General features: G+C 40.8%; 1 protein-coding gene across 1 annotated transcript; it reads right to left on the bottom strand.

Moving 5' to 3' along the window:
* Positions 1–12,532: 12,532 nt before the first annotated feature.
* apip (APAF1 interacting protein) lies at positions 12,533–22,133 on the bottom strand. Its single transcript, XM_034581313.1, has 8 exons — positions 21,986–22,133; positions 19,200–19,270; positions 17,998–18,098; positions 14,941–14,989; positions 14,693–14,810; positions 13,945–14,080; positions 13,155–13,322; positions 12,533–13,048 (listed from the first exon to the last, which is right to left on the bottom strand). The coding sequence occupies exons 2-8, from the start codon at positions 19,263–19,265 to the stop codon at positions 12,955–12,957; spliced, it is 732 nt and encodes a 243-aa protein (XP_034437204.1). The 5' UTR covers positions 19,266–19,270; positions 21,986–22,133; the 3' UTR covers positions 12,533–12,954.
* Positions 22,134–24,044: the final 1,911 nt, after the last annotated feature.

Genomic DNA, 24,044 nt, shown 5'->3' with positions numbered 1-24,044 from the left:
CGTAATAAATAGTCTCTAGATGTCCAGTATATGTTTTTTTTAAAAGAAATTACAATTTAAGTCACGTAAATGTATCTATGATGATCAAACGTTGAGGATATCTGTGGATTAGAGGCTTCCCTTGTTTTCAATCGTCCTTTTTAATTCATTTCAGTAAATCACAGCATCATTAATATCATCAATTAGCAGCAACAAGGCACCAGCAGAGGGCATCAATAAGGCATCATCCTCCCCGGCAGCCGTTTGTAGGGCACCTCCAAGAGCCGCATTTAACAAGAACCCAGAGGAGGCAGGAACCGGGAAAGAAGAGGCGAGAGCCGCGGGCCGATCAGATGCTTATGGGACCTAAATGTGACAGTTAAGTCGGGCCAACATATTCCTGCCATGTTGTGCTGCGGAGCAGTAGTGAAGCTGTCAGCTCGCTCCAAACCTAAAAGCACCAGTCAGGCACAACTGGAAAGTAACTGGCTGTCTCAGAAACGTCTGGCTTCAGAGGCAATCACAGTCCGCTGTGGGTAGGACTGTGGGAGATGTGGTTGCTGAGGCCCCTCTCGCTGCAGCTCTTTTCTGTGATTGCGCGTCGAGATTAACCGTTTTACCTTTGAGGTTCAGAGTGAGCTCTATTGTAATGATGCCATCATCCAACCGTTCACCCCCCCCTCCCTCCCTCCCCCGAGCAAACAACCTCCGCTCCTGAGATGTCAGATAAACAAGGATCTGCATTGATTATAAAATATGTGTAGAGCAAACTATCATCCAACATCTTTCTTGGCCTCGCAGTTAATTTAATCCAGATGTGGAAGTAACCAGATTAGGAGCACGCCTGCCAGATCTCCACTGGATGCATCCAATCACGTTATGTATGAAATGCACGGCAGGAATACAAAATATTTCCAGTGTGATGCGGCAGAGATGTGCGGTGGCAGCTGCACAGGCATCCTGTCTCATGGCTGTTTTCTTGGAGCGGGGCCGTGTGCCAAGAAGGAACTAAGTCCCTTGCAAATCCATTCACTGGGAATGGTTGTCATCCCTCCAATCCATTCAAATTTGATTTGGCAAAATGTGCTTTGCATGACAGAACCTTGAACTCCAATTGGGGGGGAGGTGAGGAGGAGGAGGAGGTGAATGACGCACAGGCCCGGAGAAGCTAAATGAGTGAGGAGGAGGATTCCCAGGGCTCATACAAAACAATTGATTAATAAATGTAATACTTCATCTTGAAATGACACTTTATGCAGCTCGGGTGAAGCCTAATGGATTTAGGCTGCAGTGTGCAGTGGATATGTGGGGGGGGCTCTGAGTGAGAAGGCCGTGGGTTCGAACCCAGCAGCTGATGCCCCTCTCTGTACAAACTACTCTCTGTGTCTCGTTGGCTTCTTCTACCACGAAGCGTTAGAGAGACTCAAAGGGAAAGACTCAATAAAATCGTAATATTATAAAATATTTAAATACGTCTTATTTTAGGACACGTGACATGTTAAAGGGGGAAAATCAGAAGATCTGTCTGTCGCTTGTGTTAAAATAAGGAATGTGCAACATCTTAGTTTCACAAATATTTAAATACGTAATGTTTCACATAAATATCAAAGCTTTGAAAAGAGAAACTGAGTCTTAAATCTTAAACTATGACTTCATTCTCGTGACTGACATTTTTTACTTGTTAAATTCAACTTTATTCTCATAATATTAGAACTTTCTTCTCAATTACAACTTAATTTTCATAATATTACAATTACAATCGAAATTGAATGCGTCATTATCAGATTCAACTGCCAGATTCACAACTTCAAATGAAAGATCTCTGCTCAATGTGCATCTGTCAGGTAACAAGTTCACCAAATCAACTTCCAGGTCAAACAGCACGTCAGCGTTTCATTGTGTCGAAATCATCGAGTGGAAATGAGATTCAGATATTACAGCTGAATCTCCAGTCAACAGTTGTGTAGCACAAACATCTGTGTAGTTGTTGTGTTGCCTCTTCAGGGCTTTTTTCCAGTACAAACATTGACCTTGTCAGGCCCAGCAGACCTCATGGGGACCAGAGCTTGATCCTGAAGAGGCATCACATCACCTCTGAGGTCAGGACTAAGATGTGAAACGTGGTGAGGTGAAGGTTCGGGTTAGATATGGATTGGTCATGTTTACGGTTCAGGTTTTGGTTAGGCTGTCCAAAAGGAATAGAAGTCCCCTGGTGGTCCTGCTAAAATCCTGTTTAAATCATGTCTGAGAATAATTGTAGCTGTGTGAGTGTTGAAGTCCACTTTCAGACAGTCGGACTAATGAAGCAGCGACTTAGTGAAGAAACCAGTCTGTTGAAACGTAATACATTATGTTTTTGTTACAAAATTTTAAAAAAGGCTCCGCTTCAGTGGATGTATTAAAATAAAGGCTGACCCAGAAAGCAGGAGAGAAATAAGTGTTGTAGACTCTGAACAAACAAGGGCAAAGATAAAACATCCGGGATAAAATTAGAAACGTGTGCGTGTGTGTGTGTGTGTGAGAGTCTCTGGGATCTACTGAAGCTACTGTATATTACATAATATCACAGTCTGGAGGCTCTGACGCGTTTTTCTTTGGCGAATCAATAACGTTCATCACACACCAACCGTGGAAATCTGAAACCTCTTTTGTTTCCTAACGAGATAGAAAATCCAGGAGAATAAAGGGACTTGGATTTGACTTGTAAAGTAAGACGAGACTTGAAAAGAGCTGGTTGAATAATGCATCGCTCTGTATTTGACTGTGTGCGATTTCAAGTGCATGTACAGAGCGTGCAGATGGGAAAAATCAGTAAGATGATAATAACTTTATTTGTGCGGCTCATTTACATTTAAGGCATCAAACCAAAAGGGGAAGTAAAAATAGCCCAAAAATACAACTTCCTTTATGAAAATACAGGAAAAGCTACAGTATGGAGCCGATAATACAACTTCATGTTTAGTCTAATAGAAGAATATTCAGTAACAATGTGATTTTAAAAAGGGTTTTAGTATTTAGAGAACAATTACAGGTGAAATGACATTTTGTGTGAAAGCCGTGCACGTTAGAGGAGAATCTGGAGGCTGCGTTTTTACATTAGTTTTGAATAACTGTTTCTTGAATGTGGAAAATATGCTATTATCTGCACCACTGGCTCTCGTAATATCATTTAATTCAATTTAATCTAAGCGTTTAAGTTTTCTTATTGCATGCAAGTAGTGAGAAAAACATGGAATTAGCCATTTTACAACACGTGTAATTGTTGCTCTGCTGAATAACTGTTGTTCGTATATAATCCCCATTGTCTTTTATCTCTTGAATTTATACCTCGTAGTGAAGTTAATTAACCTTAGTTCAGAGAAAGCGTTTATTATTATTGCCGTTAGCATCAGCAGGCTAAACATCCTGTAACTCTCCATTTGTACTTTCCACACTAAACCTTAAAGATTGAGGTTAATTATGTTTATCGTTTAACCCCTCTTAAAAAAAGCCCTCACCCCCAAGTTGTGCAGTTCAGGATGAAGCTGGTTTGCAGTTAGAGCGGCTAATTAAAACGCACCAATAAAAGACCAGAGGTTTGCACGGATCACATTTTCAAACTAATGCCGTGTAAAATGTCAGCGGGTGAATGAAACGTGAACATGAAATTATTCTTTTTTAATCCATTTGATCCTCGACAGGTGACACACATATAACTTGGCCGTGATAAAGTGACCCGGTCTGCCAGACTGGGGTTTAACACCATCTCTAATCCAGGCTTTTTACCTAACACTTCATGAGATGAACTCATCTCTGCTGCTTCTGGAGGGACAGTCTCTGCTTCAGCTGATATCAGCGTCGTTATTTAGTGGCATCTCCTTGGGGGAATTAGCATTAGGGCACTTTTAGATGAAGAATGAAATTATGTGTCTCTCTCTGAAGTCTGGAGCATCCACTTTATTTATGGCTTTGGTTCATCCAGGGTCTGGTGGTCACTTAGAAATGAGGATTTAGAGGGAATTATTGTCAATCAGTGATAAGTCTGGCTCATAATCTGTCACATATCCACTCTCGTGTTTTTTTTCTTTCGTGTCTGACGAAGGCCAAAGGAAGTGCAGTGGAGAATTAGGGTCACTTTTGACACTTGATACGCTCAACATGAATAAACTTCATGTGAACAGGTGACCGGCGATCTGCAGCGACGGCAGCCGGGACTCGTCAATGCAAGCAAGGTTCGAGCTTCACTGATCTTTGAATAAACAGTTGAACAGCAACGGCCTCAGGGTCCAGCAGCAGGTCTTTACTTGCAGGGACGAGAAAATATCGTGTGAAGCTCCACAATAAGATTTAAAACACGTGTCAGGATGAAATGCATCGAAGCAGCCTATGCATTGACACTGATCTGCCTCGGCCGTTTTTAATGTTTTGCGTCTGATTGATGTAAATTCTGTGTTTTCCCTGATTAGCCTTCTTGTTCCATCCACGTGTTTGAGGCTGTGTTCAGGGCCCTGGGGACCAAACGGGCCTCAGAGGAGGAGGAAACCAAAGCTGAAGTCGGAGCTATATTCTCAAAGCCTGTTTGAAGCCCCATGATTGAAGGCAGACATTTCGGCGTCTCCTCAAACAAACTCACATATAAAATGCGTCTGTGAAAAACACACAACTGATCAGGTGTTCATGCAAATGTCTGTTTATTGATCATCACATGAATGTATGTTTCCCCCGAAGATTCTCTATCACAGTTGAATGACTTTTCATTGATGCTACATTCATCTCACATTCGCTTGCACAGTTAAACCTGATTAACACAGAAACCTAAAGAAGCTTTAACAAAATACCCAATATTTATATTTTGGAATTTAGGAAAAGTTAATTAAAAATGATGAGTACAGTTTAATATTCAATATGTCAGAGTACTATATTTGCAAAAAAGTTGAAATTTCAAGAATAAAGTTGGGATACAATTCAGAGAATTAAGTCAAAATGTTGAGTTTAAAGGGAAAATGTTGAGGATAAAGTTAAAATAACATTTCGTGAATGAAGTCAAAATGTCAAAAGTAAAGTTGAAATGTCGAGAATGAGGTTGAAGTAGTATTTTGTGAAGAACACTGGACTGTTGAGTCGACTCCTCTGATCGATCAAATCCAAACTAAACAACACTTTCACGTCATGTAGTAAAGAAGGGAAGTTTCCCTCTGAACTAATGTGTCCACATTACTAACGACTCTTATCTGAAATCTGCAACAACATGATTTGCCGACAGAAGCAGCTGCACACTGACAAACAATAAGATATAAACACAACATGATTGAATAGAAGAATCACAGTCGACTGATGGGTCTCAGACTGATGATTCAGATTTTGGTCTGTCACATGGCATATATATATATATAAATATACATATACATATACTTGCAAATATATCAACTCTGCATGCTACATTTCTCACAACCTAATTTTAGATTGCACGGCAGATTACCATAAAATTAGCTGAGAACATTTTTTCACTTCAAGAGGACGAACTAATTTGATTTTAATGACCTTTTCTCTAGATTAAACAAAGTAAATCTCTCAATGGTTTCCATGGTTACCTGACCCTACAATATGATTTATCTGATATGGATTTTAATAAACTGAGATTCTAGAGTTCATTAACCTCTAAATGACTTGCGAAACCTCATCAACATTGCGATCATTAAGCTTTCTACAATCTAAGTGTTGGACTCATTGAGAGAATACTCTAATTTAAGTGTCGTTTGGAAGCTAAATGATATATTAAGTGGTTTAAAAAGACATTTTGGGTTGTTTTCAGCTGCTTTAAGTGAAACTGGGTGTATCTGCAAACAGAGGTTTTCAGGGGAGGTTCGTCACATCTCTATCAGCAAAGTCAGAGCAGGCGAGGAAACAAAGTGAGGTCTGGGCGGAGGGATTAAGAGAAGAAGACGACGGCCCAGAGCGAAGTGCTGCTGCCGCGACGATAAGTTTTTCTGAGGCGGCTGATTCACTTTAAAACGTATATCAAACCGTTTCTGTTTGCAGAGGACACACAAGAAAATAAGTAGACGATTCATTTTTCTCTAACTGTAGCTAAAACAAATCTATAACAACAACCCTTTTGTTTATATGAGATTCGTATGGATTTCTGAGCGTATCGAGCAGCTATCTAGGTTAGAGGGTGTGGCGTGCAGCTCAGGAAATCAAACCTGATGCAGAGGCTTAAGTCTCAATGCCATCGTGAACCAGCAGCAACACCTCGAGTCCTGAATCAGAAATTAATCCCTCTCAAAGTCCTGCGTTGGTTTTTTTCCCCCAGTGGATTTAAATCAGTACAATCAGTGATTCACAGGTGATGTGTTTGCATCACTGAATCACAAGTGACGTTTCCTCAGGATTTTAAGTCTGAATACACGTTCATATTTCTCATAAATCCTCGGCAGAAGGTAAATTCAGTCAATGTTCGGTCAAAATTTATTATGTTTCCCTGCAGCTCTGATTTATTTTAAGTATTTTATCAATATTTTATTGATACAAACCCATTGAACCTCTGGTTGTCTTTATCTTCACGGCCTCCATCCCACCAAGCAGATACCACCACAGAAGAATGATCAGCATGAAGTGGAATTCATCTGCAGCTGGAATATTCAGGTAGAATTCTCCAGTAAGGCCCGACCTTATTCCTCAATATATAATATATGAAAATTCACTATATGACAGGATGTTTATTTGGCTCTGCACCAAATTGCATTACATAATTTGCATTTTTGTCATTTTATCAATGAATTATTCTCTGAGAAGTAAAGAAAGAAAGTGATAAATTAATTATTAGATTCAAATAAATAAATCCTGGATCCGTTCCCTGATCCAGATCTGCATCCAAACATTTGTGGGTTCCTCCCCTGGGTCATGCTCCACCCCCTTTTTTTCTACATACATATACTTATGCAAATAGTTGATGCGTATGAACTTATTCTTCGACAACTGACTCACAGTTTGTGTTTGGTCCATTATCGAATTTGCAGAATATAAAATGTAACCAAACAAAACTTGTAAAGTAAAAGTAATCGGCTGCAGCGGCCAATTCAAGATAAACTAAACCAAGAATAAATAAACAACCTAAATAATGAAGATAATAATTTGTGTACAGTTATAGTTCTGCCACATGAATCATGGAAATAATTAATAGAAATACATGTTACCCATAATACATAATACTAAATGTGAAGTGACAAACTACTAAAGAAAATACAAATAATAATATTCTGGTGTCAAATCCACTCTTCTTCCATCAAATGAAGACAAACGGACAAACGAGAGAACAGATCGAAGCGCCATGAGAACGTCAACGTGCAGAAATGGTGGTTCAAACGTCGACCCTAAGATAAATGGTGAGCTTCACGTGTTTTGTCTTTTTGCGTGGACGGGTCCGTAGCGGCGGACACACATGACCGGGCGCTGCTTCTGTGTCTGACCGTCAATAATCAGAATTTATGTCACCATTTGGCCTGTCACGGGGCTTTTACTGGAGCTAAAAATCATAAACACTTTTACAATTTAATCAATATCCTGAAAAATATGGTGCAGCAATGAGTGTTCCCTGTCTCCTGAGACACAGGTGCCAAACACGCTAATACAACTTGAACATAATTTATGTGCTGATCGGCGCCACGTCGCCACTTGAACTATTCTATGTCCCTCGGTTGATTGAAAAGGAAAACAACATTTTCTGCAGCGCTCGTAATGAGATGCCCTGCACAGCAACTGATAGTGTGCTCCAAAAAAAACCCACACACAGCTAATGGCTGCAGTGATGAAGGAGGAGAGGATCAAACACACGGGTGTGATTTTTCCGTTTTCCCGAGCCAGGCAACACACTGTGTTCACCATCTAAAGTTTCATGAACACACGTAAATTAAAATTAGCCTTTTTTGATGGAGTTCAAACAGAAATGCAAACACGGGGCAAAGTTCTGCCTCAGAGCTTGTGTCAGGGAACGACCTAAAGGAAGCTGCACTTTGCTCTGAGTGTAATCACAAAGTGTAGTTCAGGGAACGTCCCGACAAACCAACTGCTCCATCTGTGGCTGTTTACCACCTCTTACAGTATACAGTGGGGATAAACCTGTAGGTCAGTTATCCTCTGACTCTCCTCAGCACTCATTCTGGCAGATGCTGTTTGGTCAACAGCTATTTGCACCTGGAGTGGACAGCTAGTGTGGCTGTTTACTGGGCCTGTGGGTGTATCCAGCCATAGCAGATGCTGTTTGCAAACCAGTAGAGAACTAAGGGCCCAACCATCTCCTTATGAGACCACATGTAATTCTCTAGATCTGCAGCAGATTGCACACACTCGTAAATATCAGGGCCCTAAACATACCTGGGTTGAGGGATAAGAACAGAGGATGTTGCATCATGTTAAGTCCTATGAGACGCATTTGTGAATTTGTGAATATGGGCTTTACAAATAAAATTGGATTGATTGATTCATCCACGAGCTATTCTCTCAAAAATCCACTCACCTTTTGAAAAACACCCTTTCTTGCAACGTTAAATTCCTGGATCCGCACCAATATTTACCTGGTTCTTCTCTGACCCTTACAGAACCCTTCCACTAAGTTTCCAGGTGATCCGTCCAGGAGCTTTTTTGTGTTATCTGGCTAATTAACAGAAAACACTTTGCCCCCTGGTGTGAATAGAACGATTCAGTTTATGTAGCCCCACAATCTGCTCCCACAGTGGAGCAGCCACTCTCTTTGTTCACCCCCACCGTTTAGGTCGGGTGTCCTGGGCCTAAGACGCCCGGCTTCATGTGGTTAATGTCATGAAAGAGTCGGAATTAACCTAATTCTGAACCTAATCAACTGGTTTTATTCCCTAAATCTGTGCCTGAAAACCAAAAAACAAAGTAAGTCACTGAAGTCTGAAGATGATCAACTCCTGATCACACGTTAAATCCCGGGATTCCAGGATGAAAGTCCCCCCCCCCCCCGCTTGATACATTCATCCAGGGAAAGCTCTTCAGGTGAGGGAGAGAGAGACTTTGTAGTCACATGATGCCCCCCCCCCCCCCCCCCCCCCCCCTCTCTCTCTGTGATCGTAGCTGCAGCTCATTTTGTTGAAGTCATTACCAGACAAGTTTGCCAGTTTGATAGCTGATGGATTTCCTGTGGATCACCTGTGCTCAAATCTCCCCCGGGTGCTAAACTGGTGGCGTGCCTCCTGCCTGTTTGGTGATGACTTCTTTACCTCCACCACTCAGCCTCATCCACAGTCTTTCTGCTATAGAGTGGCATTTGAAAAGGTGGCAGACGTTTAGAGCGCCACCCGGGACACGGTGCTTATTAATTGGCACATCCTGTCCTGTAACAGCAAATTAAAAAGAGAAATTAACACGAGTGTAAATAGCTGAATGGCTGCTGTGTGATTATTTTGACCGAGGAACAAATAGACAGCTTCTGACAGAAGATTTGTATTTATTTTTTATTTGTATGCACAAAATAATAACTTGTTCCCACACAATAAACATCTCGTGCACACAAGACAAATAACGTGGAAGCTCATGTATGTGCAGCAAAGGATTTCCCTACAAGAGCAGCAAGAATTTTATTACATGACATTCAGAGATGAAAATAAAAGCAGAGTTCTCTCCATTGTGGTGCGCACAGGATATTTATCATGTGCAAAACATGATAAATATGTCGTGTGCACCAGATGAATGAATATCACCTGTCGGGACTTCAGAGGCTCCGCAGAATGATTTATTTTACTGCTCATTTAAACGTTTCCTCAATGATTTTTCAGAGTCAAACTGATTCTTGTCAGAGTGAGCGACCTGATTTTGGGGGGGGGGGGGGGAGGTTTTCTCCTTGTGTTACTGCAGTTGGCCTCCAGCTCTTAGAGCTTTTTTCACCGCCGCCCATTTGACTTGACAAAGCCACCAAACCAAGGTGCTGCTAATCCCATGAATTAAGGGCGCGCACCTTAAAGAGAACAGAGCGTTCAATAACGTCATTATATTATTATAACGAGGAGACAGTCGTGTTCCTGATAACCTCCATAATGACTCTGTTCTATTCAAGAGGCCCAGTCATTCATTTCATTATTTCCATCAGTGCTTCTCCTCAGCTGCTTTCACACTGCAGGCACTGAACTCTGGAGATCTGGAGTTTATTTTTAAAAGTGAATACTCAACCAAACAGCTAATTGAACCACATCTTTTATACATTTTTAATTAACCAAAGAACTTTTTTGTTCATAGCTCTGTTGCCAGGCTGCGGCTGGAAAGGCGGGACAAGCTGGTGATGAAATAAGAAAACCAGAGCATCTCATTTCAGTCCGTCCGCTCTAAGTGGCTGATGAAGGATGTAGTAGTCGACCTGGTCCTCAGAAGGACGTGGCCCCTGAATTGAGACGCAGCTTAATTATATTGTACATATATCGTACTTTGTCCCCCTGGCATAAAGTCTGCAGAAACTCCAGAGGAGAGATCACAACAGGAGTTTCTAACAACGGACACATGCAGGAATGAAAAAACAAAAAAGAAAACAAATATCTCAGGATGAAAAAGTGGAGCCTCAGACGTAGAAGACACCGAGGACGAGGTCAAGAGAGCTTCTGGTGATAAAAGCCCAAGATGTGCTGTAAACACAAACACGTGATCTTGTCGCTGTGGTGTCAGAAAATGTCAGAAACCCACTGTTTTTGCCACTGAGGTTTAAAAATGCACCTCTGGTCAGTTCAAATCCTCGTTCTTCTTAGTTCCTGCTTATCTCCAAAGTGACCACCTGTGCTTTGTAGCGCTGGGCTGCTCCCACAATCCAAAATGGATGTTTAACTGCAGCAGTTTCCCTCCCTTTAAGTATTCGTGCGGCAGGTGTCACCACAGAATGGTTAATGTGCCACAGCCTCTATGTTGTGACTCCGTTTTTTAACCTTCATATTTAATTCTTAATGTGTCTGTTGTTGAATCTTTCCAGCTGACAGGTAATAAATATTAACGTGAATACATAGTGAATATTGTAATATGCTGTATAATACACCCAACATTTGCCGCAAGCACTTGACCCCCTTGAAATGTTTATCTGATTTTGACATTGCTGAATATTTTGCGGAGTCGTTTTTCTTTCTTCTTGTTTATATACTAGTTTGTGTTTTGTAGATAAAACCACTGAGCAGCATCAAGAAAACTGTATAACAATATGACAATTCATTTATGTCTTTACAAGGTCTTACATTCAGTTTCTACTTTCAAATCATTTCCCCAGAATGCCTCAGTAATCAGAAGACGGGGTATCTCGGCATTGTTAGTACAATTTTTTTTTAATGTATATACATGTCTTGTTTTTCCAATTTTAAATGAGCCTGCGGCACATTTGACAGAGCTCTGTTTTCAGAGAGCAGTTGCGGAGGCGCTGGGATGGTGGCAGCAGAGGGAGCTTGTTAAAAGAACAACAGCTCCAGCTTTCATGGGAGAACGAGTGCGCTAACGACTGAAGGCACGCTGAGCAAAGATCTACAGGCTTTGTGCGATGCCGGCGCCAAATGGACCTGCCTGTGCCAGCGTGGTGCAGTGGGAGTGAAAGGATCCACGGACACAGCGAGGGTCCTTTCAGTGCAGCGTTATTTTCCCTGAAAGGTGTTTGACAAAATGACCAAAGCCATTTGTACGTATGCTGCATTTACCACAAAGCAACAAAAAAGGTATTTGATGTTTTTGTTCAGAAAACAAAAGCAAACATCACTCTGCTTTTTTCGAAAAAATAGATAGAGCGATAGAGATAGAGAGAAAACCTTTATTCAGACAGGGTATGAACCGGTTGACATCAGAGCTCTCGTTTACAATGGTGCCCTGCATTTACATAAACAAGTAAAAATTTAAATACGGAGGAGTTTAAATGTCTTAAAAAAGGGATGAGACAGGAGCTTTCATCAACTAAAACTTCCTTTAACAAAAACCTTAACTGTTCTAAGGTTGAAAAACGATCCACCCTTATTGACTCCTGAAGTTTATTCCAAATATGAGGAGCGTGGTATCTGAATCCGTGCGCATGTAGGGTTTGTCAAGGGGGACGTGTTGTTGAGAACGAGTGTGGTGATCCATATTTCTATTTTTTTTAAAAGGGATGATAAATAAAGTAGCAGCTCTGTACGTGTGGCAAGTGAAGGCCACGCTACTTTCTGGTACAAGGGACAATGATGGCTCCGGTAACTGTCACCTGTAATAAAGGGAACTGTGATATAAAGCCTCCGGTGGCTTGAGAGTACGTGTAGCAGCATGCATGTAAATCACATCTGCGTAGTGTAGCACTGATAGAAATGTTGCCTGCACAATCTGCAATCTATTGGTGAAAGTAAAACATTTACTATTTCTATAAAAGAAACACAAATTCAGCTTCTTCGATAGCTCATTAATGTGAGTATTAAAAGAGCATCTTGTATGACTCAAAAGTCTGACACTAGTTTTGTCAGTGCTTTGTCAATGGATATGCATGCAGCTGTTAATGATTGATGCTCCTATAGGTCATTTACATACAGTGAGAAAATAACAGCATGAGAAATAAATTGGTTGCAAATTGGCACATTTTTGGTTCATTCTGGGTTCGTCTGTGGGAGGAGAAACCGAATTTCAATGCTCGACGATTTACATTCCATCCGATTTTTATTGATTGAAACAAAGACAGCACAATTTAAATAAAGGCTACACCACGTTCAAGCCGAGACCTCGATTCCAGCACTTGTCGGACTTGAACAGGAAAGCATTTGAACCCGAGGACGCTGATTTGACTGCAGTCGTCCCACAGTGCTTTGCAGCTTACCTCCGGGTGCTTCTGGATCGCGAGCATTCAATCTCCTTCAATCCTGAATCAGCCCTCAGCATCAAATTTCATCCAATTTGAAGCAGACCGGCGTGAAAGGCAAATGATTACGATCTGCTCTGCTGATTGAATTCCACCGGGCCCGTTCTTGCGACAGACGTCTCTTTAAACAGCGGCAGCGAGTGTCACACTTTGTGTTCCAGCGGGAGGGCAGAGGGGTCCAGTCCACACTGCTTCATCTGGACGGCGATATCGAACAGGTAGTCGTAGCACTCGCACCTAAAAGTGAAGCAGTATTTTTGCATGAAAGTCAGTTTTTTTTACACTCTTAGTCATAAACCAGCTCAGAGAGGTTAATAGCACTGGGGGGGGGGTAAATACTCACATGGTCTTGGCTTTCTCCCACGTCTCGCCCCAGACGTAAACACCATGCCGGCGCACGAGGACCGCGCATGCATCTGGGTATTCCTCCATCGCTAGAGCCATCCGCTCTTTCAAGTCCTTCTCCTCGGGGGTATTTTCAATAATTGGCACCACCAAGGTTTCATCGTACCTGTGTAAGTGCAGGACACAGAGATATAAACTACACCCAGGTTGGAAACTATTTAAGACGTCAACATTTGGCAGCAGCTTTTAAAGTGGAGTTAACTTTTCAGACAAGACAATAATAAATCCTGAAGTGAATCCCTGAAATGAAGAGTGTTTGTTTCTTTGTAAATTCACTTTCTTTTTGAAGTCCAACACGGTATTAAAACAGATCAACAGGTTTTATCCTGTTAGTTGGTGAGAAACTCAGGCAAGACAGGACATATTCTTGAGATGCCAACAAAGATCTTTTTATATTATCATGTGTGTGTAAACACCGACAGCGTGTTATGAAATGTTCCTCTTCTCGCAGTTGACCGGTTGTACCTTGGTTATGCTTTTCTTAACCCAAATGAAGGTAATAAGTCTGCAGCTGCCAAACTAGGCAAAGCTGGAAATGTCTCTGATCTTTGTACATTTTCTTCTCAATAGGGTTAGATGTTGTTATAGGACAGTTTTTACTCCCCACTATCCGTATCGACCCTCAAGAATCCATATCAGTCACAGTGAGTGAATATGAACTTTGTACAATGGACACAGCCTCAATGCCGTCACAATGACAAACTTTACAAAGCTACTTTCCTACGTACCGATAGTTGGTACGGGCGCTGCCCTTACGAATCCCCTTGATCATCTCCTGGTGTGTTATCCTGAACTCTTTGCCAGGATACAGCAGCGTTGCCATGACAGCAGCCTTGGAGTGGGTGTGTATTACTGCCTGAGCCCCTGTATTTTAACAAAGGAAAAGCCGATTTGGATTTTTGTTCCATGTTATCTACAGGTGTGGGCTTTCTGAAATGATAATTGTAACAAGGCAAGAGGAGAAAAAAGCGATGACTGTGAATTACAATGCCCACGGTGGTATCATGTCGGTGAAGTCCTCTCTGTTTAATTTATTGAAATAACTACAATTTCGGTAGAAACCACAGATTCCAAATGGACAACCTTTATTTTGTGGAAAATAATATTACAGATTTATCCAAAAGACTAGAATCAGTGCTTTTCGCAGTTGAATGCGTCGAACAAACGGTCAAGTTTCAGGAAGTAAAGTCACAACCTCCTCTTCTGCTCCTGAGTTATGACGTTGAATACAATTGTTTAATCATTCTTTTCTTCTCCAGAACATTGTCTTTTTAAAATTAGAGGAAAACCTCATTTCCATCAGCCTTTTCAATTATCTGTATTTAAATTCAATGTAATTGTCTTTCTTTGTGCTGCATCACTGACTTCATCTGAAAGGAAATAGGTGGGAGTCAGACTACTGGTCAGCTCCATCACTGACTTCATACTGTGGTGCCTATGGGGGACATGGTGTATGACGGCACTGCGGTGACTCACCTCTCATAGTGTAGGCATTCATAAAGAGCGGCGTGCACTGGCTCTTCTTTAACTTCTTCGAGGGAGGCGGACAGCTGATGTCCCTCTCCTCCATGTCACACACAAACAGGTCTTCGGGCTGAGCAGCACAAATAGAACAAAGGTAGAAACTACTTGAAAAATACTGCTTATTTAAAACTGCTTGAATATGACTCAGCGTCTCTGTTAAGCAGAGAAAGATTTCACAGTGTGGTAAAAAGATTGCTCACCTGTATTCTCTCCTTCTGGACACCGGATGGTGCGATGAAGATGTGCTCGCTATGAGATACAGGACATACAACATGGTTGGTATTCATATCAAGGAAAGGGACAGTACAGTTGTTGTTTTAGTTACATCCAAGATATGTTTTTGTGTTAAAAGGTTTAATACGATGTCTGTCGTCACAAGCTAATTTGGCTCTGTATCAGTTTCACTCCTCGTCCATACTAACATGCCTGAAAACGAATATCATGTGACCACTTGTGTACAGAGTCATTAGGTTGATAGGTGCAGAAAGACTTAGGCTACGAACAATAGCTCGTCTGCTACGCATGAAGGATTTAACTGCCCAACAGAACAGGGTCAGAAATGCTTGTAATTGATTATCCATGTTGCTGCACTGATAGTCGAGGCTGATGCCGGTTGTTTTCTTCCAAAAGGAGGTCATGTGATAAGAGCCTGACGAATCAGTGAAGGCTACATCATGACCGAAAACACCCAATCAGCAAGCGGAGTGTCTATGTCATTGTTTCCAAGCGTCTCAATTTCTGCTGGAATGCAGCACCGAACCGAAACTTTGTTTAAGCAGCTCTAAAACTCCAGAGAAGTGTGGACACCAAGCGTATCCGCAGCAGAGTTGGTGCATTTTCAGATGAAAATATAGTTGTTTGGATGTGGCCTTAATTTTGGGATTTGAACTCCGTACTTTCTCCTGAAATTTCCTGGAGGAGCCATATGTGAGAAAGCAAATGTCCCATCCAGTTGCTGCGGTCATTCTTGGTAAAATGTCTCGGAGAATGTCCGAGTGAGCCCCTATCAGAATACTCAGGGAATTCACAGCGAGTGAGTGTAAATAACATTTCTAATATGCAACAAATGCAAAACTGGGGGAAAAAAGGGAGAATACAAATATCTCAGGATAACACAGAGGACCCACGCACTCAGAAGGCGCCAATTCAGATGTCAATCTGGAAAGATTGAGATTTCAGAACAAGTCCGAGCGTCTTTTCTCTTCACCTCAAAGAAAATGTTTTGTCGTGTGCTGGCTTGAAACTCTCCAGCTATTGCAAAACCTGACAGAGTCACAAAAGCTTTTCTATCCATAAAAAGGTCCAAAACCACCAAAGCACTTATTGTAAGTGATTATTCGTATTTCGGATGTTTTTCAGTCTTAACTTGAATTTTTCCTTAAACTGCTTTTTGTGGATCAGGCTCCTATCTTTAATTTTCTTGAAATACACATTGAGCCGCGAACATGCAATGTAAAAAAACTTGAGTGACTCGTGTTGTGAGTCAGCTCATCACTTTTCCTTAACAAGGTCTTGTCACTGTTGGAAAGTCTTGCGTTTTATGGCCGTGGCCCAAAATAAACCCAAGGAGAAAGAAGACTGAAATGAAAAATATACTAATACTGCACTGCGATGTTTAACATACATGAACAGTGATCATATTTTTTTACTAAAGTCTTGAGCGGCTCAACATTTCCCCACAGAATGTAGAGGATATAGTCACTGTACTCGTCTTTATCTCACAACAAACGCACCAGATAAAGGAGCAGCATATTGATTTTGAGTGCAAGTTTTGGTGAGGCTGCCTCCGGCTCTGACTCATCTCTGAGTCAAACCAAAGCAACTGTAGAAAAAAAAAAAAGAAAGGGTTTCTAAACTTAAAATGCAGAGCTGCACTCACTGAAAATATAAATACACTTATTTTTTTGTGGGAAATGTCTGACAACACTCCCGGCTCTTCAGTTCACTGCATCTAAACCATACAGCTCTTAGATTCCTGAGCACTATTAAGGCTCATTAAATATACATATAAGTAAATTTATGATCCATTAAAGCTCCCATTTATAAACAGTTTACTAGCAGCCACAAATTACATATCTGGAAGTAGACCATCACAGACTTTTACATGATTTTTACAATACGCTTTTTGATTATAGATTTTTATTAGTAAAGGGCCTAAGCTGGATTTAATTCTATATTATATATATAGTATGTATGTACTCTGTAGCTACATCCATGCTACAACATTTTAGTTTTGCTTGTCATGACCAATCAGGAAGCAAAGCGTTATTTAACTAAACACGGGGCCAGCAGTGTTTCCAAACTTCTCTGTTTTACACGCTTGAAAACTTTTGATTATTGTAGACGGTCGGTGTAGACGTAGCAACATTGATTTGTTTTTAAAGTAAAATGTAGAAGCCCTCAAATAGAAGTGCACAGAAGCTTGAAAGCCTGTGACTCTGCCTCCTGGTCTAATAAACGTTTTCAAACCCCGGCAGCTGCAGTACGAGCTCAGCCTCGTGCTACACGCTCTACCTGCCGACAACTTGAAAATAGCCATCAAACCCACGGCTCTTTTGAGAAATGATCATTTACAGAGATCTCGCAGTGGAGTTCGGCAGAGAACCGCCTATTTTCTATCTAAATCCAAAAGTATAATCATTTAACAAGATGAAAGAAAACTCTCTTGAATCACGTTAGAGTGACAGAGGTTTTTATTTCTCTCTGTCAGAATGAAACAGCAGCATACGTGCAGCAGCCGTCAGTAAATCTTATTTGGTTTCATCGTGAGGTTTCATCAGGTTCCCCTGCAGGGCTTAAATAAATGTCTGCCAGTCCCCATTTCAAGCAGGGATTTGCTAATGGGTGGTGCCTTCTTTGCAGCTGCCATCCAAAATAACACAGTTCAAAGACGTTTGTAATAACCTGTCAAAGTCTTCAGTTTGAATTCGGCTTCATTATGGCAAAACCGTGGCCTTCCATCTTCTCCCCCAAATTTACACACATTGTCAAAACCAATAAAACTGACCTCACATTAGCCCCCACTGCACTTTTGTCAGCATACAAAGTTTCTTAAAAAAATCAACTGTCAAAGTTATGCAAATTCAGAAGTTAAACGATTGGAATGCCAATTAGTAATTAAAGTGGAATAACAAGCGCATTTAGCAGCGTTTAAGCTGGAAAACACAGTCACGGATAGATAAGTGATTGAGTTTAATAAACATGTACTATTTCTGATCCTCCGCATTATTCTGCAAAGACTTAATCTTGATACATACCCTCGTCTTATACTGATCCCTCCGCCCGTCCCCGTCACCCATCCCAGCTGGTAGAAGAGTCGACATAACTCAGGGATGAGCAGTCGCGGATGCTCCAGGTCCTGGAACAGACACAAAAATTGTTGACGGCTTTATCACAGCTCAGGTTTATCGCACTTTACAAAAATCAGTGTGTAAGTGTTACTTCTCCTGAAAGATATCTTCTAATTTCTCACAAGTTCAGGTGTGTTTCCACAGCCTTGTTCAGACCTGGTATTAACATCTGGAAACATGACTTTGCTCGTCACATATAAAGAACGCAGCAGGAGTTTGTTCACAACAGGAAAAATGTCCGGAACTGTCACAGTGACGGGTTGGTGCGTGGGTAGAGCATGCATGACTCAGGACATGACTTGATATATTTGTATTCTCCCTTTTTTCTCCCAGTTTTGCATATTACAAATGTTATTTACACTCACTTGCTGGGAATTCCCCCAGAGTATTCTGATATGGGCTCACTCGGACATTCTCCGAGACATTTTACCACAGGGCTGACAGGAAAAACTCTGAAGAACGACCGGAGCAACTGAACAGGACATTTGCTTTCTCACATACGGCCCCTCCAGAAACTTTCAGGAGAAAGTACGGAGTTCAAACCCAAGTACAGGTGTAGACGCATGCAGGACGCATTGAGGACACATTTGAGATTGGATCAGACCACACTCGGAGTTGGTCTGGGACACATGTGGCCACATTCTTTTTAGCTGTGTGAATACAAATGCGTCCAAGGCCACACTGACCCACGTCTACTCAGCAGACGTGCTACAGTTACACAATGAACCCAAAATATCTTTACAGATTGTTTCCCATACATTGATTTATTTGCCCACCACGATATCAACATTGATTTTCAATTTCTTTCTTGCTAAAATCTAATTTCATTGAAGAGCTCCACGCAGCAAATTGATTAGCTCGGCCTCTCGTGCAGCTTGGGTTCTCTCTCTCCAACACACACGTCTTTATTTGCATACAGAGTGGAGAAATGATATCTGATCACAAGTGGTCACTCGAGATCAATATGACGACGCATTTTAACGTCAGGGGTGAACGGAGGTACACTCACATGTGATTGGATCCCCCGAGATGCATGTTAACACCAGGTGTGATCATCATGTCCCACACACATGCTGTTCTAAGTGTTTATCTGTCGTGCTGATGCTTGCCTGTTTCTCTGCGACCCCTTGACCTTCATCCTGGAAGCCATTGCCGGTACCACACACAGACGACATCTCCTGTGAGAAAACAGTTGACAACATTAATAACAATTGAGAATGCCAAGAGAGATGTCAGGGAAATGGTTGCAGCAACACTGGGTTTTTTTTTTGTTGTCATATGAGACTGGCTTAGTGCTCTTACGTAAGAAGAAAACTGTGTTTTTGTTTGTTTTACTTCCTTCAGTTGATTTCTTCCCTGTTGGAATCAGATACTGTTAGAAAAACACATGGCGGAATACACAGGAATCAGTCGTTCCTTTCTTTTCTTCACCTCCCACACGTCAGTTAGCCAGAAGTGGCAGCTTCCTTGTATGGAAGGATGATGACACGGATGATGGAAAGGAAAATAAACTGATGTTCTTTTGGTGTGTTGAGGGAGTCAAGCAGTGTCTTCATTGTAGATGTGAAATACATTGCTGTACAGTTAATAAACAACGCCACCGTCATTCGTCCTTTTCTATGAATCCAGCATATATGTAAATATGCAGATTATCAGCTGATTTGTGCGTCAGTTTAAACAGGAAACACACAAAGTATTTTCTAGTTTTAAAATGCCCAAATAAAAACAAACGAAGAGCATTTCACACAAATCAACAGTTACCTGCGGACTAGCTTAATGCAGAGACGCCAGTATTGAGAGAACATTTAGTTTTATTTTATGTTTGACTACGGTTTGAAGGGACGGGTGGTGCTGCAGGAAACTGTACAAACAGACAGTCAGAGGGATTTATTGAGGCGTGTTGACAGGTAAATAGTGTTAGTTAGCTTTTTGGAGTTTACAGTAAAGATGGACCGGTTTAGTGGAGGAGAATACGCAAATGTGTGATGCCTGTGAGCTACACAGCTAGAATTCCCTCAGGAGCTGAGTGGATGAGCACAGGAGCGTTAATTAAAGCCGACAACTGATCGTTACTTATGTCACCTTTGTTCTGACGACAACGCAAAGTGATTAATGTACGATAAATTACTGTAAGAGGAACAGTGGAGATAACTTTTGAAATCTGAAGTTACTTAAATGTCACTGACCCTGGGTGACATTTGACATTTAAAAGTTGTACTGACAGTTATCATGACATTATCAAATTCGGTATTTCTCAATACCTGCTTTTGGAGATGATATGTTAATCGGGGTGTTTTCCCAGATTGTTTTGCACCTGTTTCCTGCTAATAAACTCTGTGGTTGCTTATCTGGAAAAACTTAAATCAGCACACGTACGCCAATCAATGTGTCATCCAACCGTAAACCGTAGAATTCCCATGGTAAGGAACATGAAGTAGTGTTGACGTCACCGAACTAACTAGTACAGAGCCGCTGATGTCACTGATGTAAATGAGTATATATATATATATATATATATATATATACATACACAGTATATACTCCATTCATTTCAACGAACTGGATCCATGTTGTTTTTACAGATGCAACATTGTCGTTTTTTTTATCTTACTCCTTAGCAGGCAATTTTAATATGGTGCATGTGGCAAACACTTTCACATTAAGTGCAATTACTTTAGATTAGAATATAAAAAAAAGGGGCTGAAAATAAAGATATTCAACTAATTCATTGAGTTTTACTTAATTTATTTGACTTATATACCACATTGCTGGTGGTTTCTGGTTCTTAAATGAATTCACTATGTTGCTGTTATTGGACAAAACAAATAGTTTGATAAGATTCAAATCTGTGAATCTGTGAACGTCTTGGGACAAATTTCAGAAAAGCACTGTGATATACAGTGTAATCTTAAATCAGGTAATAACCAAATAACTCAATTTAATAATCGTATTATATCACCGCTTTCTCTTACAGGTATTCAAATAATTTAATTAAGCAGTTTTACTTAATTTATTTTACTAAATATACATAATTTCTGGTGGTTTCTGGTTCTTAAATGTGTGAAGTCACTACTTTAGCTAAATTGAATATGTTGCTGATGATTTGATGAGATTAAAGTATGTGAATCTTCGATCGTCTTGTGATAATAAAGTATACTTAGATCAAATAGAAATTAATAACTAAATTAAATAGTCTTATGTCACCGCTTTCTCTTGGCAGCTGTGATATTTATCAAACAATATTTAGTCATTGCGTCTATTTGGCTTTTTCATTTTAATATCTCTTACCTTGTGGTTTCTATTAAGTTTTTCCTTTTAATATAATATGATCATACTTTCAATTCAAGATGTTTAATATGTAGCTTCATGGCACAAACATTAATTTGAGGGGGAACTATTTCAAAACAGTATTATGATGAAAAATAAACTAGTTAATTGTCATAAATAATACGAATGAATTTGCAGCTTTGACTGAACAACATATAAACCAATTAATCCATAAAGTATAGATTTTAAAAAGTGAACACAAGTAGCTGGTGTTGTTGACTGAGGGACAAACTTGTTGTTGGATGTTTTATTTACAAGTTAAATCACAGAAGTAACGTCGCACATCGTAAAACTCTTCCCCGGGGAAATAACGACAAACGTGAGTAGCGACGTTTTCTCCATCGAAGAGGTTAAGGGTTAGCTAGCCAGGTGAAGCTAGGCTAAGCTAGCTGGGTAGTTTTGTTAGCTCGTGCAACACAGCACGAAGTTACGTTGCGTGCGGCTAGCTGATGCTAACGTTGACTCGGCTGTTGGATTAACTTTTAAAAGAAAACACACACACACACACTCGTGCCGCTTTCACACTCGCTGTTCAGACGCGTGACGACGGTAAAGACAACTTCTTACCTCCTCGTGTTGTAAATCCAGTCTGAGATTTAAAAAGAGCGACGTGTTGACATGCTAACCGCTGCTGCTAACGCTAGTGTGTATGCTAACGCTGCGTCGTCAACGTGCGACACACCAACGGGGAATACAGTGTTGTGGAGAGAATGGTTCGTCCCCCTGTAGTTGGTGTCAATCCACGCGGATGGGATTATGTTAAAATGGGATTATGTGATTTGGAAAATAGTTGATTAGGATGAAAGTGAAGTTATAAACAGCAGATAAAATGGCTGTTTGTTTATATATATTTATACACTTTCTGTGTATACATGTTTTAAAAAATACAGGATTGTGGTCCAGATCAGTGCCTGGTAGAGACGGCGATACCAGACTTTATATATTCAATAAATTACTGATCCTTACATTACATTACATTTCATTTAGGTGATGCTTTTATCCAAAGCGACTTACAATAAGTGCATTCCACCATGAGGGTACAAACCCAGAACAACAAGAATCAAGAACGTACAATTTTCACCAAGAAAGCCAAACTGCAAAGTGCTATATGTAAGTGCCACACAATTACTACTAAAGTGCTACTTTTTATTTTTATTCAAGGTATCGTCTGAAGAGATGTGTTTTTAGTTTGCGGCGGAAGATGTGTTGACGTTCTGCTGTCCTGATGTCACTGGGGAGCTCGTTCCACCATTTAGGAGCCAGGACAGCAAACAGTCGTGATTCTGTTGAGTGCTTAGCTCGCAGTGAGGGAGCAACAAGCCGATTGGCCGATGCAGGGCGGAGTGGACGGGCTGGGGTGTAACCTTTGACCATGTCCTGGATGTAGACTGGACCCGATCCGTTCACAGCACGGTACCCAAGTACTAGTGTTTTGAAATGATGCGGGCAGCCACTGGTAACCAGTGGAGGGAGCGGAGGAGCGGAGTAGTGTGAGTGAACTTAGGTTAAAGACCAGTCGAGCTGCAGTGGTCGGATGGCTCTAGCAGGTAGACCTGCCAGGAGGGAGTTGCAATAGTCTAGGCGTGAGATGCCCAGAGCCTGGACCAGAACCTGCGCCGCCTCCTGAGTGAGAAGGGCACGCATGCTCCTGATGTTGTGCAGCATGTATCAACAGGAACGGGTTGTTGCAGTAATGTTGGCAGTAAGGGAGAGTTGACTGTCGAGCTTCACACCCAAGTTCCTAGCAGTCTGGGTGGGGGCTACTAAGGAATCGTCAAAGTTAATAGTCAGGTCATGGTTGGGAGAGTATTTCCCTGGAAGGAAAAGTAGTTCAGTCTTGTCAAGGCTAAATTTCAGGTGGTGTGAAGACATCCACTGAGAGATGTCAGTCAGACGGGCAGAGATTCGTGCTGCTACCTGTGTTTCAGATTGTTTGTCAGAATTTGACCAATACTTTCTTAAATTGGTTTGTTGGTATCTTATGTATAAAGGCAAATCACACGACACGTAACAGCCGATAATAACACATCTTCTGCAAAAGTAATCACAATTACATTAAATAAAAATGCAAAGATTTTCAAACGAGTGGAAAAAATATTTGACAGAAATACTATCATTAAATAAGAGTCAAATAAATGAATTGTAAAATAATATGAAATAAGCATACATAAAAACTACCCCCCTCAATATTATGATCAGTCGTTACACAATATATACAAAATTTAAATCGAGTCCAAAAAGTAACTGAATGTGTACAATTGTAAAATAGAAGGATTCTGGAGCCTCATTGCAAAAGTTACATTTGTTTCCAATATCTAAACACTTGGAAAGTTATAGATTTGTTGGCTATATATTGTGTAAAGTTTGAATGTTTCCTTCTTTAATCTTATTGCTGATACGGAATTGATATGGTGATATCTCTGCCCTTTGCCAATCAGTACCTATAAAAGTGTCCCAACACTAGATAAGGTTTGGCTGATACTCAAGTAAAGGGAAACATATCGACAGGGGACACAGACACGAGACATGAAATGTGTGTTTTTAGTGTCGGCTAATCTTTACTTCTGTTCATACTGTACATATCACTGAATCATCTGTAGTGGAAGATGTATTGAGATTATTCCGTG

The sequence above is a fragment of the Hippoglossus hippoglossus genome, chromosome 3, assembly GCF_009819705.1.
Source record: "Hippoglossus hippoglossus isolate fHipHip1 chromosome 3, fHipHip1.pri, whole genome shotgun sequence".
In the NCBI taxonomy this organism is placed as follows: Eukaryota; Metazoa; Chordata; class Actinopteri; order Pleuronectiformes; family Pleuronectidae; genus Hippoglossus; species Hippoglossus hippoglossus.
The sequence above is the reverse complement of the archived record's forward strand: the minus strand, read 5'-3'. Positions and strand labels throughout refer to the sequence as shown.